The following is a 16,189-nucleotide window of genomic DNA, read 5'->3' on the forward strand; positions in this document are numbered from 1 at the left end:
CTCCAACTGTGGAGCCTTAGGCAAGTTCCACAACCTCTCCGAGCCTCAGTTTCCCCTTTTGCAACAATGGGACAACAGTACCACCATCACAGGGCTGTTGGCGATGCCGAGATAATATATATAAGCAGGCGTGGTGTAGACCTAACACCAAATCAGGGCTTAGTTAGACCAGTTCCCAGTTCAAACAAGCAGACAGAAGGCTATGGAGTAAGGGTTATCTTTATTTGAATTGCAAAGTATAAATATGAACCAGTTTTGGAAATACAAGTTGTAACAGTTCAGAAATGGCACCAGAAACTTCCAGAAGGGACCATGACAGCATCCGTCCATAGTTTCGGTGAGGTGGGTAGGTTTACGTAAAAGCTGTCCTCACTTCCACTCCAGCTTCTCTGTAGCAATTGATAGGTTATCAATTACCGAGAACAGTCAGCTCCAGCGTTTCCTGTTCCTCCTCAGACTATTTTTTCCGCTAACACCTTCTCTCGATCATCCTCTGCTGCACTGACCCCCACGTGGAGTAGCACCAGGAGAGTGGCAGGAGTAAGGGAAATGTCTCGACACAAGGGAAAGTGAGTTCCCACTCTGTGGGCCTGGGAGATGCGGGCCAGGGGCCAGGGGAGCTGCAAGCATGGAAGCCTAACCTCTTCTGAGATTTGGCAGGGAGAGGACACGGGGTAACACCGATATCTGTTACCCTTTGACATCAGCACCTCGGGCTTTCAAAACACAAACGGTAGACAAAATTGCCTAGGCAAGACTGCAGTCCAACTCACAGAGCGGATCTGACAAAGTTAACCCTATGCCCTGACCGTCCAGACTGCCCCCATGGTGCCCTGACCATGGAAGATCTTCGGAAATGTGGACAGACGAGAGCTTACTGCAGATGGGCCACAGAGACACCTCAGATGTGTGGCAGAAGACGGTGATGCTGAGCCAGATGGTGGGGGACTGAGGCGGGGGGAAGGCCAGGAAATCCCAAAGTAACAGTCTAGGCACTTGAAATATTATTGTTAGATTGTTAAAAACTAAATAAATTAACATACATAGAATAAAATAAATATATAATTTAAGAGGCATTTTTACAAACAAAAAAAAATAGTTGTTATTTTTCCATTTGGGTAGAAGTCCCAAAATTCAGAGTTCTCAGGCTTAAGGTATTTCACAGTTAGCTCATCAAATCCAGCGCCGGAGGGTCCAAATGGCAGATCCCTTGGTGACTACTCAAGTCTGTGGGTTTTCAATCTTTGTTTCTTTCTTAGAGTCCATGAATCTTTCTTTCTTCCTCTCCTTCCTTTTCCTCCTTTCAGTCACAGATCCTGGAGCATATGGAATTTAACTGGCATCTTAATCCAGAAGACAAGTGTTTAAACGAACTTTACAGGTTAAGTGGGGTTTGGTGGAGGGGAATCGGAAGGGCCGGAGGGTCCCTCGCTTTCGCTTCCTTCTGATCCAGACCCCATGGGACATGTTCTGTTTGGCACTTGAAGGCTCTGGTAAAGCAATTAAGGGAGGCCCAATCTAGATGGCAACGAGGGACAAAGGAGTCTTCACGGCTTGTTGTGAAGTCCTTCCCCTCTGCAAAGTCTGTGATCAGCTTGTGTCTTCTCGGAGGTAGCAGTCCCCAGCTGATTCCTAAAGCACAAGAGGAAGGATTTTAAAGCTGGATCCAGTCTTAAGAGTCTCCCAGGTCCAGTCTTTCTAAGTGAAAGGATCATCTGGGAGGGCGTGGAAGGAGAGGGAATGAGGGCAGGAGAAGCTGTGCCCTCGGGCAGTCTTTTTGAAAACAGTTCTGCAAGGGGGCCCTGACCTTAGCCCGCCCTCCCAGGTCAAGCCAACCCCTAGGCCAAGAGAAGGATTCAGCAAGCCTTGAAACAGAGCCCGGGAAAGGTGGTAATGCTGCCAGGGGGCAGAGAAGGGACCATTACCTTGAGCACAGGTCTCTCTCAGTGGGAAGTAGTCATGCCCAATTTCACTTTCTCTTCATTTTCCACATCATAACCTCCTCTCCTATGGTACCTGAGGAGGGTTAAGTTTTGTGAGCAAGCTGTGCCTGCTACAACAGGGCACAGGTCCCAGAGAGGGTCCTTCTAAAAGGTGATGCCGTGGTGGTTGCATCCACTACTTGGAAAAGCCCAGAGGGATGGCAGCCCAATACACCTCTGGTCAGAGGTCCAACTGCCTCAAGGGACCCAAGCTGTCTCTAACCGCAGGCTACAGTTTGCTAAGAAATTTTTACCTCCTTCATACAATCCTCACAACATCCTTATGAGGACCTGTCCTCAGGAATGCAATCGGAATGCTAGCCAAGAATTTGGGGAGCTTGGAGGGCTCATGCGGTCACCAGGCAGAGCACCCAGGAGAAAGAGGAGGAATGGAAGTGATTTGTAGAAAGAGCCTGCAGGGGCCCCCAGCACTCACCTAAACATGAGAAGCCCCACAATGACGAGCAGACAGACAGACGACAGCACCACGGCCACCACAGCCAGGATGGTAGTGTGGTCATACGTAGATAAGCGATTTTCCACTGGGAGGCTCAGCCCATGGCACCTCTCTCCGTGGTAACCTGGGTGGCAGCTGGTTCAAGACAGAACGAAGCAGAGATAAGGTCAGTGGTCTGGTCTCTCACTGTCGAGAACGGCCCACCTACAGGACCCAAACCCCACTCCTCGAACCCTCAGCCTATCGGTCCCTGACCACAATGCCTGCCCTCTGCCCTTCCCCAGCAGAGACTCTTTCAAGGCCCCTCTGAGGGCTCCGTGGCCTTCCTCCCTCACTCCGAACCCCCCCTTCTCCACTCCCTCTGATTCTCTGGCCTGAGATTCCCGCTCCAGGCAGGGAAAAAGGGAGGGAGGACTTCAAGGTCTCAGCTAGATGTGTTCCACGTGTGGATGATTTATTGCATGTGTGTGAAGATGGCTTGTTTAAGCCGGTTACGGAGACTTAGTCACATGAGCTGGTGGGTTAAGCGGAGGAGATTCAGTAACGCTCCCTCTAGGGAGGCCCCTCGAACACTCTGACCCAGAAATAAACCCGGCCTTCCCCATCAATACTTCCCGAGTCCAGTCCCTCTCTGCCACTGCCCAGCCTATTAATAGGTCCTGTGCCTTTGCCAGAAGTCACTTTTCTCAAGTCCCCTTCATTTAACTCCCAGCTCCCCCTGGGTGCAGGGCCCCACTTGAGAGCTCGACTTCGGCCTTTGGCCTCTGAACACTGGGCTGCGGGGCCGCCTTCATCGCAGGATAAAGCAAAGAAACCAAGGTGACATCTTGCCCAGCTGTCCCACTACAGCACGGAAGAATGTCAGAAACAACCGCTTGGCTCTTCTCACTCTAGAAATAAATCAGATGACAACTGCCTCTTCTAACACAAAGCACTTCCTGGAAGCTCTTAGGAAGACTCGGAAGCGCTTACAATTGAACAAGCACATTTCTGCCCCTTCCTTTCTCTGAGCGCCGGGAAACCCTTTGATGTAGGTAGGAATGCCACGGCATGCAGCAGGGCAGAGCTCTTTTCCCCGAGGGCACGCAGCAGGGCAGAGACATGGACTGGACCGCCTGACTCCGACTTCAGGGAGCTGCCCACTCACACGCATAACTGCATAACTGCCCACTCCCTAATCAGGGGGTGCAGGGCATTGTCTGCCTGGGGACATTAGGCCACTAGCTACTGCAAAAAGCACTGAAATCCTGGGGCCCTGTATTCTGAGCTCAGCCTCCTTTTGGGAAGCAGGTTGTGCACCCAGTGCCTCAGAACAAGGAATCCCTTCTTCCTGCTGAGAGGCACCCGGGACACAGACCTGTCCAGGTCAGGCTTCAGCAGAGGTGCCAGGCTTCCCCCGCCTTCCTGCCCAGCACCCTCCTGGCCTCAGCTCCTCCTGGGTGCTTTGGGGAACACCTCACTGCAGGATAAATGTAGGTCAGTCTCCCTATACACACACAGCAGAGCGCACTCCACATGTCTGTCTCGGCTTAGGTGGGCAAAACCATGACGCCCTTCCTGCCAGATGCAGAGGAAGCTCGCAGGAGCGCCCAGGAAAAGTCCCTCGTGCACAGATGTCAACAGTTTATAAGACACTATCTTATCTACGAGCTCAACTGAGACCCCTAAACACCTTGGTAGGCAGGTACAGCCCAGTCTGACAGATTGAAAGACTAAGATTAAGGATCAGAGAGATTGATTTGCCAGACGTTAAACAACCAGAAAGCAGTAGGGCCAAGACTAGAAACCAGTTTTGGCATATTCCAAATTCATGAACAGTGCAGCTCATACCTAGAAAACACAGATCTGAGGGGTTGGTAGGTTCCTGAGGCTGGCTACTCTGCCCCCTGTTACTACTGTTGCTGTTAGTTATTATTAATTTGACTAATAAATACGCCAAGTACTCTGTGCTAATTTCTGTACAAGGATCATTTCATTTCATCTTAAAAACACCTCTATGAAGTAGGACTTGCTGTCCCCATTTTAAAGATGAAGAGACTGAGGCTTAACTTCTTAGACAACTTGCCCAAGGTTACACAGCTAGTGAGTGGTAGAGCTAGGATGCAACCCAGCAGTCCGGATGACTTCAGAGACGACGCTCTCCCGGTGGGGGTGGGGAGCTGAAGTTGAGCCTGTTTTTCACTTCCAGCCTATCATTCAAACCCCACAGGTAGTTACTCAGATGATAGAAATAAAGGTTGGCCTCAGAGTCCTGCAATCCAGTTACATAATCCCTCCACCCCCACCCTGAGTCAAAAGGATAATAATGTAAACATCCTAATATTACCCACCTCCCCCTCCCTCTGCAGCAGACTCCTGGATTCCCCAAGGAAGGAAGGAGGGTGAGCACATTCCAAACATCCCCCCTGGTGGGGGCAAGATCGTGTGTCTTCCCCAGAGCCAGCATCAAACTGGGACACGTCCCTCCTACCCACGTCTGTGACCCATTTCCAAACTTGTATTACAGCAGAAGCAAGAACCTCTAGGGTCCAGAGACGTGTTCCAAACTGGGCTTCTCCACCTCCACTGCAAGACGTGGAGGGGGCACCGTCTGGTGCAGGGGTCTCAGAACACATGAGTTCCAGGCGGGTCCTGCTGCTATTTCTAGCCAGGCAATCTTGAGCAAGTCACTTTATCTTTCCGAGCTTTGGTTTTCTCATGTAAAACACAGGAAAAATAAATGCTACCTCACTCGAGTATTGTGAAGATCAAATAACGTAGACAAAAGCATTTTTTTTTTAGTAAGAGGCTAAGCCCCTCATACATGTGCAGTATCATATAATGGACTCCAGAGGGTACTGCCCATAGCAGAGGAATGGGACACCAAAGTCAGACAGAGCCAAAGAGAAGGGGCTCACCACTCCTTCTCAGCACCTGGCAGGGAGGCAAGGAGAGCCCCCAAGCTTGTCCCTATGCCAGCTCTGAGTCTTCCTCAGCCCCCTGCCCCCAGGTCTCCTCCAGCCACAGGAAACTCTGCAGCCAATATCTGGGTCAGCAGGCAGTCAGGAGCCCCAGGAAACTGCTCTTTGAGGGCAACTTTTGGCTGGTGACACAAAAGAGTTTTCCTGTGGACGGTGGCTGTGGAGGGCTGTTTTAGGAAGCCGGCTAGCCTCAAGCTCACCACAGCAGCCTGGACACACCCTGTGGAGGTTCCTGGGTCTGGAGGCAAGGAGGAGCCACACAGGGCCCCAGATGTAGGTGTCCAGATGTTACATTGCCCCAAACCAGGAGCTCTGCATCTTCTCACTGCCTTCTGCCCTGAATACCAAGGGCTGGAGGCAGGAGGCAGGAGGCAGCCACACCAGACCCAGAATCCAGCCCCTTGAAAATACGCCTACAAAGCAGACACAAAGTCTTCCTATCAGATTGCCCTTCTCTCCAGCTAGTAAAAGCCTTTAGAGACCTCCAGGCGAACAGCTGCCCTTTGTAAAACCCCACTGAAGCTCTGTGAGGACAGACGGGGAAGAAGGATGCAAGCCAACGCTGAGAGCAGCCCGGGGACATAAAAAGCATGTTGGACTGGAAGTCAGGCACCTGAGCCCTGTCCTGTTTCCATCCACTTATTTAGCTGTTGATCTCAGGCAAATCACTTCCTACTGCCTGGCTCCAGTTTCCTCATCTTTCGAGTAGACAGCAAGCACTGCCTGCCCAGCAGGCGGCTTCTGAGAATCCCAAGACAGGGCTACATCTCCCCATCCCCTAGAATAGCTGGCATCAAGTAGGTGCCCAGCATACACCTATTGGGCTCAACTCATGTTGCATGTAAACTGTGGAGCTTCAGGGCAAAGGAGAGAAGCATCTTCATGGTTATCATCACCATCCCCAGGACCACCATGGCCCTGGGCACCCTTATCTAGGTTCTGTGGGCTTAGGAGGTGGCTTGAGCCCGGCTCTCCAGGACAGCAGCCCTGCAAGGGTTCACAGCTGAGCAGTGGAAGTCCATCCACCAACGCCCTGAACCAGTTTGGCCCAGACAGATGCTTGGCCTTAGTCCCTCTTGACTACCCTCAGAGTCACTCCCTCCGCCTTGTGCCAATGATGCCATTTTATAAATTTAAGACAAACATTTCCTGCCTCGTCCCAAGACCTTTGGGAAGGATTACATGGAGACTGTCTCTGTCGTTCTTTAGCAGCCCCCACCCATGTCAAGCTCCTGACCAGGATGTTATAGGAGAGGACACATAAGTGACCGTGAACCTGGTGGGGAGTAACAAGTCTGTCTGCCACGTGCCAAGCTCGGCTATGTGAGATCAGACGAGAAAAGGAAGCTTAAACAGCCAAGGGATCTGCACCATCACAGTACAGGAGATGCCAGGCAGCCAGTCTTCTTGACAGGTCGGGAGGTGATATGCACCAAGCAATCTCCTGGCGCGGCCAGAGTCTCCCAGGTCACAGAGCCTGCCTCCCCATAGGGCCTCGTGCCCAGCAGAGGAGAGTGGATGTTTACAGCCTGACTCGGGTGTTGGCCTCAGGCACACTGGCGACATTATGCCTGCCAGAGAGTGTGGCAGTGCCGTCATCCCTGAGGGGTTGCCAAGACAGCCGTTTGCTGGGCTTGGCCTATCAGATCCGCTGGGGAACCCATGGCCCCTCCACCCACACCCCTGCCCGGGGAAGGGTGGTGCTGCCTGCCTGGGGGCTGATGCCTACTGGGTTGGGTGCCATTTCCTGTGAATCTTGCACAAAGGGAGTGTTCTCCCACCCTTTGGCCAAAGGCCAATACCCACCACGTCCCCAACCTCCTGGCCCTTGTTGGGGGGAAGGTGGAGGAAGGAGGAGGGGTTTCTCTCCACTCCCACGATGATCGCTCTCTGTGCAGTCCTGCCATGCCTTAGATTCAACCCACATTAGCTCGCTCTTGTGCACGCACGTTCGAGTACACACACACCTGCACAGAACGTGTCCAAATGTACATCACAGCTGCCTGCAGGGCTTGAGAAAGAAGGCCACAGGAGCCCCACTCCGCCCAGAAACACTCTGCCGTGTTTCCTACTGGTTTGTCCCATCTGGAGTAGGCATGAGGCAGGAATGAAGGACCTGCCTTCAGGTGTCAGCTCTCCTAGCCATATGCGTATTTCTGAGCAAGCAGGAAATGTCCCCAAGGATGCGAGAACGGTCACAGACCCACACCACAGGAAATTACATCCTATGTGGGGGAAGCCCCTTCCTCTGACTAAAAATATTTCCCTTCCTCCCAACTTCCACCCAGAGGTTGAGAAGAAACTGGGTGGAATTATGAATTCAAGGAACAGTGACAACTAGGAACAGCCACGTGGCTGACAAAGAGCATGCTGACAGTCAGGCTGGGGGCAGGGACACTTACATGCAGGACGGGGCCCGGACCTCCTTCACATATTTGCAGTCTCCATGAATGCAGTAGTCCTTGTATCTGCGAAGACATGGGTCTCTCTTCTTCCCCAAGCCCTTGCCTTTCTTCTTCCTTTTCCCACGCTCCTCCTTGCTGGGTGTGGCCAGAGCTTGCGGCTTGGAGGAGAAAGCTACTGCCGGAGATAAGCGCTCTGTTAGTCTTCGATGCCCGGGAGAATCGGAATAGCACAGCGTCTCAAAGGAGGGTGTACTCTTTGATCCCACCTGAAATCAGAGGCCTGGGAAGGCCCATTGGCTCCATGCCTCCCAGGGACTGAAGGAGGACTGGGCAGAGCCACCAGAAAGTAGTGGAGGAAGTAGAGGCTAGTGGGGGTCCCACGGAAGGCATTTCACAAACTCAGTTTAAAATCCTCATTCTAAGAATGCTAGCTCCTCTTGAGTAACTGCAGCTGACTAGGCAATTCCACCAACCTCACCCCGGCCCCACTGTCCATCCCATCTCCTCCTGCCCCACGCCCACTTGGTTCTATTTTGGCCTTAAATCATTTCCTGATACTGCGCTCGGTGACCCATTTGCCGGAAGACAGTGTCAGAGATAAAAACTGCTGCTGCAGAAGGTTCTCGGAGGGTTTTCTTGTGTGTGTGTGGAGGGGGGTGCTCCTTAAGTCAGAGCAGTGCCCATGTCCAGGTGGCCTCCTCTGGGGGACCTATTAGCACCAGAGTACCGAGAGCCCAGTTCAGAGCCAAGCTCAGGGACTGCAAGCAAACCATCCCTGGTCAGGGCCTTGCTTTTTTGACCTCAAGCAAAATATTTACCCTGCTCTGTGCCTTTTGCAGCTCACCACTTCTCTCAAAGGTCCATTTACATAGACCCCCAAATGTCCTGTTTATAGCTCCCTAGGATGGGGAGTATGGTGTGTACGGTGGTAGAAAGACAAAAAGTAAGGAACTATCCAGAAGGTTCTGGAACAACAATGACTGCCCCCATCCTTTCCATGCTTCAAAGGGGGAAAACCACCTCACACAGACATCCCACTGGGACTGACCATGGGCGACACCCATCAGCCCAAGGGTCTGACACCAGTCCCCCTCTTCCCTGCCCACTGTCCACGGCTGTAGCCACATGTCTGGCAGACAGGTGAGCATCAAACATTAGATTGGAGACCTAGGATCCTCAAGCTGAAATAGCATGGCTTTCCATTTCAAATGAAAAACTTGAGGTCCCAAAAGGCAGTGACTTGGCCAAGGTCGTACAGGGTTGGGATCAAAAATATGGTCTCTAGACTCCATATCCCGTGCTGTTTCCCAGTACACTAAGCTGCCTCACATACCCCATCCCCTCCCCTGGACAAGTCTAGAGCACCTGGGATGCTGAGCCAGGAATGAGACAATGAATGGGCTCTGAAGTCAGCAGACCTGGGCTCCCATTTCAGCCACATGATTTTGGACAAGGTACTTAATCTCTCTGAGTCTTGGGATTTTGGATAAAAAGTGGACAGTAAGAGTACCCATTTCAGAGGGTTGCTATAAGGATTAATTAACCCCCAGTAACGTGTTGAATGCCTAGAACACAGTAGGCACTTAATAAATGGTAACATTTATTTTAAGTGATAGGATACCCTGAGAAACAATCTTCACCCAGCAAAGCCAAGGGATGGGAAGAGAGACTGGGGCCAGCAGTCCCCAGGCCCCAGGCCCCTCCGGTGCAGACCCAGGCCCCTTCCGAGCTCAGAAGGTAAGGCAGGTGCTGAGAGAAACTCAAGTGACCAGAGCTGTGGCGAAACTGAAGCAGATAACCCAAGCCAATGAGAAAGGGGAGGAGAAGAATGACAGGGTGACAGCCAGGCTCCTGTCCGGGAGAGGGAGCAGTGAGTCAGGTCTGCAGAGGTATGAGGAGCAGCTGCGTGGGTGGAGGGTGAGTCACAGCCCAGCTCTGCCCAGCAGAGAAGGAGAGGGTCAGCAGCATTCACGGGTGACCCCGACGGTCCACTATGAGATGATGAAGGATGAGAGCCCAGGTTCAGCTTTGCAGCAGAACCTTCATTTTCCAAGCAGAGACAGCACCCAAGGGAAGCACCGGGTAAGGAGAGAGGTGAGTGGCTGGAGGTGGGGCTAGAACCGGTGGCTATCTTTCCAACCAAATATAGTCATTCCGGTCCTCCGGGGCTCAGTCCCTGCTCCACCCTCATGAATTGCTGCAGGTGGCGAGGGCAGCAGGCAATGCCAGTGACTCTGGACTCTGCCCTGTCTGTTCCTATACTCAGCCACAGCCAATCTGCCGGTTGGAGGATCCCACTGGGCCCTTCTTCCTTTGGAGTTTCTTTCGGGAACTCAAGGAGGTCAGGAAGTCTCCAGACTTTGGGTAAGATTTGTAGATACTCAGCATTTCAATACAGCTCCCTAGGGACCCAGTGCTCATCATTCATAGCCTTTCCAGGAAGTGCTGGCTTCACCTGGGGAGACTGTTTCTCATTCCCCTCTGTTTCCCCAAACTGGACACAAGTGGATGGAGAAGATTTACACTGCATACCTACTATGTGCATAGCTTCTCCTCGTCTGTTATTTTTTAGTCATTTGATGTGGGAATTAGGACTTGTGCCCATTTTTACACAGAAACTCTAGAGAAAGCATCTCAATCTTTCCTTGTTCCTACCACCCAGCTTACCTCAGAGGAATGTACAGACCCCAGATACCTTGCCTGCCTCCATTTGCTCCAAGGTACTCAGAAGGGCAGCAACTTGGCATACGGCAACCAAGGGCCAAAAAGAGCGCGACCCCCATTCCAGGATCCCTCGTTATGCTCGCCAGGCCTATCAGATTTTCCTTGAAGTCCTCCATGAATACCCCAAACCCACAGGTGTGCCCAAACAACATGAATCCCGGATCTGCTTATTCTTCACCTGCCCACCAGTGTTTGAGGATGGGCAGCCCCCACACCCACCTCTGAAAAGGTCCAGGTCGGCCTCTTTCAAGTCCAGGGCTTCCCGGCCCCGTCCGCCTCCCGGGGTCAGCAGCTGGTCCGTAGATTCAGTGGGAGATCCCAGGTTGCTGGTTCCACCCTCCAACCCTCTACGAAGCCGCTCCAGGCTCTCTCCGGTCACCAACGCCGAGAGCACTGCCAGTGAGGGGGCAAGGCCGCATCAGACCCTCCGCCCAGACCCCCGGTCGCCACGCACGATTGCCAGCGCCCGCCTACCAGGGAGCACGGGCCCCACCAAGTGGCCCACGCCGGGGGCGCAGCAGCGACCTTCCCCGTACCCCCAGCAGAGCGTCCCCATCCCCCGCCCCCGACCTCCGGGGGCGTCGGTAGCCCTCTTACCTGCAGCCAGAAAGAGCTTCAGCACCACCGACGGCAGCAGCTTCATGGTCCCGGACTCGGCGAAGGCGGCGAGGCAGCAATCACTTTGGAGGCGGCGGCCACCGGGCGCTGGCGCGGGAAATAGGGTGGGAGGAGAGCAGGAGATTCCTCGGGGCACGGACTGCTGTCGCCCTCCGGGTAGGAGTCTTGCTGGGACCTGCGCGGAGCTAGCGGCCCCTGGGTGTCTGTCTGCTCACTCGGTCGGTCGGGACTTGCTTCTGTCCGCCGGAGCCCCAGCGCCCGGGTCAGGCTCGCCTGATGCGTGATGCGCACAGCTCCCTCAATCGACTGAGCGCTCCCGGCGCGCGGCCGGGAATAAGGCTCGGCGAGGCGCGGACGCTCCGCCCCGCCTCGCGCCGCCCCCTCCCCCTCCCGCGCTGGGCCGTTCGCCCGGCTCCCGGCGCCTGCAGCCTAGCCCCCGACCCCCCGGCGCGGCGGGGAAGGGGGCGGGAGTAGGGGCGGCGCTCACATTTTTTGGGACCAGGCCAGGGCAGCCACCGCTTGACTGGGTAAGACTGGTGACCGGCAGGTGGCGGGGACCAGTTCCCCAAATCCTTGTCGACCTGCAGCTTTGGACACCCCTCGTTCCTTCCCGTCCCCCCGGCCTGATCCCTAAGCCCATCCCTTCTCCAAAGCGGAGCTCTCTACCATGTCAGTGTCTGAGTCTCGGAAACCCGCTTCTTTGCCTACCGAATACATAATACCAATAAATAGTACCTTTATTTGTCATTTAAAAATTAGACATATGAATACCAGCAGATCTCACGAGCCCGGGGGAACTAGAGTTGCAGTTGCAGACACTTGGTATCAATCCAACAAAAGCAAAGGAGGTTAGGATTCTTCCAACCTCCCCCACTCTATCCCCCAGAGGACACAGTGTCCACTAGGATTTTGGGACTATGAATTATAATTGCCAAGCTTCTGGGATTGGGGAGACACAGAATTTGGAACAAGCCTCATGCTTTTCCTTACCTTTGAACACCAACTTCTTCTGGAACATAAAAGCCGAGAACCACTTCTGCAGGACACACAGCTAGCTAGCCTAGGGTTGCTTGGTTCCACAGGTGCCAGGAGAGTGATGTATTTCTCTTCCAGCCTATATGTTGTTGTTACAGGGGTCTTCTGGAGTCAATGTCCTGACCCAAATAAATGATTGTCAGTGGGTATTTCAGCTCCTAGGAACGTGCTGGGGAGGGATTTGTGTGACACAGGGCTGGGTTGGCATTCAGAGCCCTCAAATTGAGCCAAATAGAGCTGCTTGCCTGATTCAGTCCATGTGTAGGGATAAAAACAGGCCTGCTATTTATACGCAGTCTATCCTACTGTCCCTCCCCACCCCTGCTTTTGCAGGGGTCAATCAGGCTCCACCCTCTTAACCTGCCCCCTGCAGCCCTCCCTAGGTTCTAAGGTGCAGAGAATCACTACAGCCCTAAATTGGAACCCTGTCTTTTTAATTACTGTGTGACCTTGGACAAGATATTTATTTTCACCGAGCCTCAGTTTCCACATCTCCAAAATGGGAATAACAGTAATAATATGAACACCTCCTTTGGATAGAGGGGTTTTTTGTTTATTTGTTTTTTGAGAGAGAGGTTTTTGAAGATGAACAAGGGAACACATATAAAGCAGTTAAAGTAGTGCCAAGCATATTATAAACTCTCAGTAAATGTGACATTATCATCATTATCATCATCATTATCACAAAGCATTCCACCTTTCCCACTGTATTCCCTTAGAGGCCTCTCTTTTCTCTCTCCCCGCCCCCCCACAGGTTTGAGGTCCCATGCTGTAGTTTGGCTGGTTTCAGGCAGAAGATTACCTGTCACCTGTTTGGCCAAGTGCCACTGTGGAATTATTCCTCTGAGTGATCAGTGTTGGGCCGAGGACCTCTGTGGGTGGTCAAACCCACTCCACACCTTTGTTCTCCCACAGCAACTGCCTGATCACCTGCTTCCCCCCAACCCCCCACCCTAAAAAGCCACCTTGGGGTCAGGGCTCTTCCCAGGGGAAGGTGGAGGGGAAGACTTCTTGACACACAGCCAAGTCACTCCTCTTTCCCCGACCTAAGGCCAAGTTCACACCCTGCTGTCCTGTCCTAGCCTGCCATTCCCTTCGTGTGCTCTTCCGCCTTCTCACCCCCACATCAGCCTTAGTCCCATTCATGGGGCAACTCCAAGTTTTCGTCACACCTGGAAGCCTCACCCCAGCTAGGTCTGTGTGTCAGCCAGGTCTTACGGGAAGGGCCTGGAAAAGAAGACAAAAGGCCTGGAATGTATTTGGACAGTCACTTCCCCTCTCAGAACACTGAGTGTCTCCTAACCAAAAAAGAAATTGCAATTAACGCCGGGGCAAATTCATTAACTCATTTATTCCACGAACATCCACTGAACACTTTCCAGGCACTAGGGACACAGCGATAAACCAGACAGCCAGGATGTGCCTTCATGGAGCTTACATTCTGCAGTAGGGGGACACAGGCAGGACAAGGTCCGTAAAAAATAGGTGCTATGATGGCAGAGCCACGATAAAAGTTGAAATACAACGATGTACTATAAAACGACACGTCCCAGGGCTTGGGATGATGATTTAGATTTGGTGACTGTTTAGCAAAGGCCTCTCTGAGCAGGTGACATGTAAACCGAAGCATGAATACGAAGAAGGGACCGTACTTGTGGTCATCTGTGGCAAAAGCAGTCCAATCCATGCAAAAGCTCTGATGTGGGAACAAGTGTGGAGCATTCAAGGAACAAAGGGGAGGCCAGGAAGGAAGGAGGGATATGACATCACATTGGAGCAAAAGCTAGAGACAGATAACAGAAGATGTTGCAGACCAAGGAAGACCCTGATTTTACTCCCTGCCATTGTGAGCATTGAATGGGGTGTCAATGGGAAAGCACAGTGATGCAGATTCTTTCACGTCTTCCCCTACCTGCTGTCCGGGCGGTCAGGTGCCAGAGACACACTTCTAAGGAAGCACAGTCCAAATAAATGGGCCACTCCAATTTCTCTGACTACCTATTGACCATGAGAAAATTGAGGCTGAGAGATTTACTGGCCCTGGGCCACCAGTGAGTCAGAATGTGTTAGGAACCCTGGTGTCCTGCTTCCCAGCCCTGTGCCGGGTGCCCAGGCCTCTGGAGAGGCAGGTCCCTGATACTCTGAGTGCCACTGACTCACTGCTAAGCCACAGAGAGCTTGATTTGGGGAGAACACTCACGAGCCAGTGGGGAGGAGCTGCGCAAAAGGGATGCTGGTGATGACATGAAAGGGAGGGAAGGGACTTAGAGAGGAACCGATCTGAGTCTCTTGCCCACTGTGGCTGAGATGTCTACACTAGTAGATTGTTCCCCCAAATGTGGCTGTGCATCAGAATCATTTGGGAATGATTTATTTGGGGATCATTTATGAAAGAGAAAAAGAGCTAAGGCCCAGCCCAGTCCTAATTCACAATCTCCTGGGGTGGGGCCCAAGCATTTACACTTCTGGCAAGTAATTCTTCACCAGCCAGGTTCCGAAGCATTGATCTGCACAATTAACCAGAAGCTGAACCTCAAAGGCACAGGCAGGGGAGCGTTGAGTAAAGACACTCCCCACGTCCTCAACACTTCACATGCATTATCCTGATGTGATCCTCCCAACTGTCCCACAAGTAGGCAATCCTCCCCATTTTAAAGGGTTGAAGCCCAAGGTCACCCTGATAGTAAGAATCTGGGCCTCAATTTTTCCTGGACTTGTGCTCTTAAACTCAACAGTACCCTGAATAAATGGATGAGGCGACAGCTGCCCTCTGTCTGCTTCTAGCAACAGTAAATCGTCTGCCTTACTGAGGCTCAGTGCTCCCCCTGTCCTGGGGGCGAGGATAAGGATCCCTGCCTCACAGGCTGAGAGGAGGATTAGGCAAGGGCAGCAGGGCAGCCAGTGAAATGGGTACACTCCCGGGAGCCAGACTGCCATGGGTTCAAATTTTGTGTCTGCTATTTTTTTCAGCTTTCTAACTTTGGATATGTTATTCAGCTTCTCTGACCTACAGTTCTCTCATCTGCAAAATGAAGATAATAAAAGTAGCTATTATTATAGGATCCTTGTGATGATTAAATCAGATCATGTGTATAAAGCAGAGTATGATGCCTGGCCCATAGTAGGTGCTTACTCAGTGACAGCTGTTATTAAGAACAAATGCTTTTCTCTCTTTCTTACTTACTTACTTACTTTCTTTCCTTTTCCTTCACTTCTTTCCTTTCTTCCTTCCTTTTTTTCCTTCCTTCTTTCCTTCCTTCCTTTCAGTGGGAATTTAAATAAGGTTGTTTTCCCCTGGGCCAGCCATCCTCAGAGCTGAAGTGGTCCCTCTCTGCTGACAGATGCCATGCTTATCCATGAGATGGGCATCTGCAAAGCCTCTAGGAGTTTTGAAAACCTCCACCCAAGAAAGCAACCCTGGCTCGGAGCTCAGAGAGAAGCATGTGCTCCCTGGGGAGGGGATTCAGCTGCTTTCTCCTTCCACTCTGATCAGGTGAGTCCTAAGCAGACCCGGGGCTCTGCTGGCTGAGGAGACTGGTAAAGGAGGGGAGCTCCATTGAGGTTACTTCTGTTTCCAAGTGGCCATGAGCCCAGAGTTACCCAAACTTGGAAGCTCAAGGTAAGGGGTCGCTGCTGCTTGCCCCAGGAAGATTTCTTTCAACTGTGTCCTCTCTTCCCATCTGAAGCAGCTGATCAGGCAGTCTGGGGGTGCAGCTGGAGTTGAGCTCAGGCCTGCCCTTTGGAGTCCCCTCACACCTCCTACGCTGACTGGAGGTCGCACCAGATAATGCCTCACGTGCTCTCGGAGGTAGACAGGCTCTCCTGTCCGATTGCCTGGGGTCAGGATCCATTTGAATAGGATGAAGAGTAGGACTGGATGAGGTGGGGACAGTGTTTGAGAGGGTCAGGAATCACTGGCATCCCCAGAGAATGTTGGAGAAGGGACATTTGCAATAATGTGCTTGGCTCAGGCCTGGATTCCAAGCCATCTGCCTCCGTTTGAGGGCC

The 16,189-nt window shown here is 52.4% G+C and overlaps 1 protein-coding gene across 2 annotated transcripts; it reads right to left on the bottom strand.

Moving 5' to 3' along the window:
- Positions 1–201: 201 nt before the first annotated feature.
- Positions 202–11,567, bottom strand: HBEGF (heparin binding EGF like growth factor). 2 transcript variants are annotated; one of them, XM_024575332.4, is made up of 6 exons: positions 11,126–11,567; positions 10,748–10,921; positions 7,802–7,979; positions 2,419–2,574; positions 1,926–2,016; positions 202–1,632 (listed from the first exon to the last, which is right to left on the bottom strand). In XM_024575332.4, exons 1-5 carry the CDS (start codon positions 11,169–11,171, stop codon positions 1,944–1,946), a joined length of 627 nt encoding a protein of 208 aa, XP_024431100.1. In that variant the 5' UTR covers positions 11,172–11,567; the 3' UTR covers positions 202–1,632; positions 1,926–1,943. The 2 variants fall into 2 exon arrangements, with proteins under 2 accessions (XP_024431100.1, XP_053769362.1); XM_053913387.2 differs by having other exon boundaries at positions 7,802–7,976; positions 11,126–11,564.
- Between the last annotated feature and the right edge of the window lie 4,622 nt (positions 11,568–16,189).

The sequence above is a fragment of the Desmodus rotundus genome, chromosome 10, assembly GCF_022682495.2.
Source record: "Desmodus rotundus isolate HL8 chromosome 10, HLdesRot8A.1, whole genome shotgun sequence".
In the NCBI taxonomy this organism is placed as follows: Eukaryota; Metazoa; Chordata; class Mammalia; order Chiroptera; family Phyllostomidae; genus Desmodus; species Desmodus rotundus.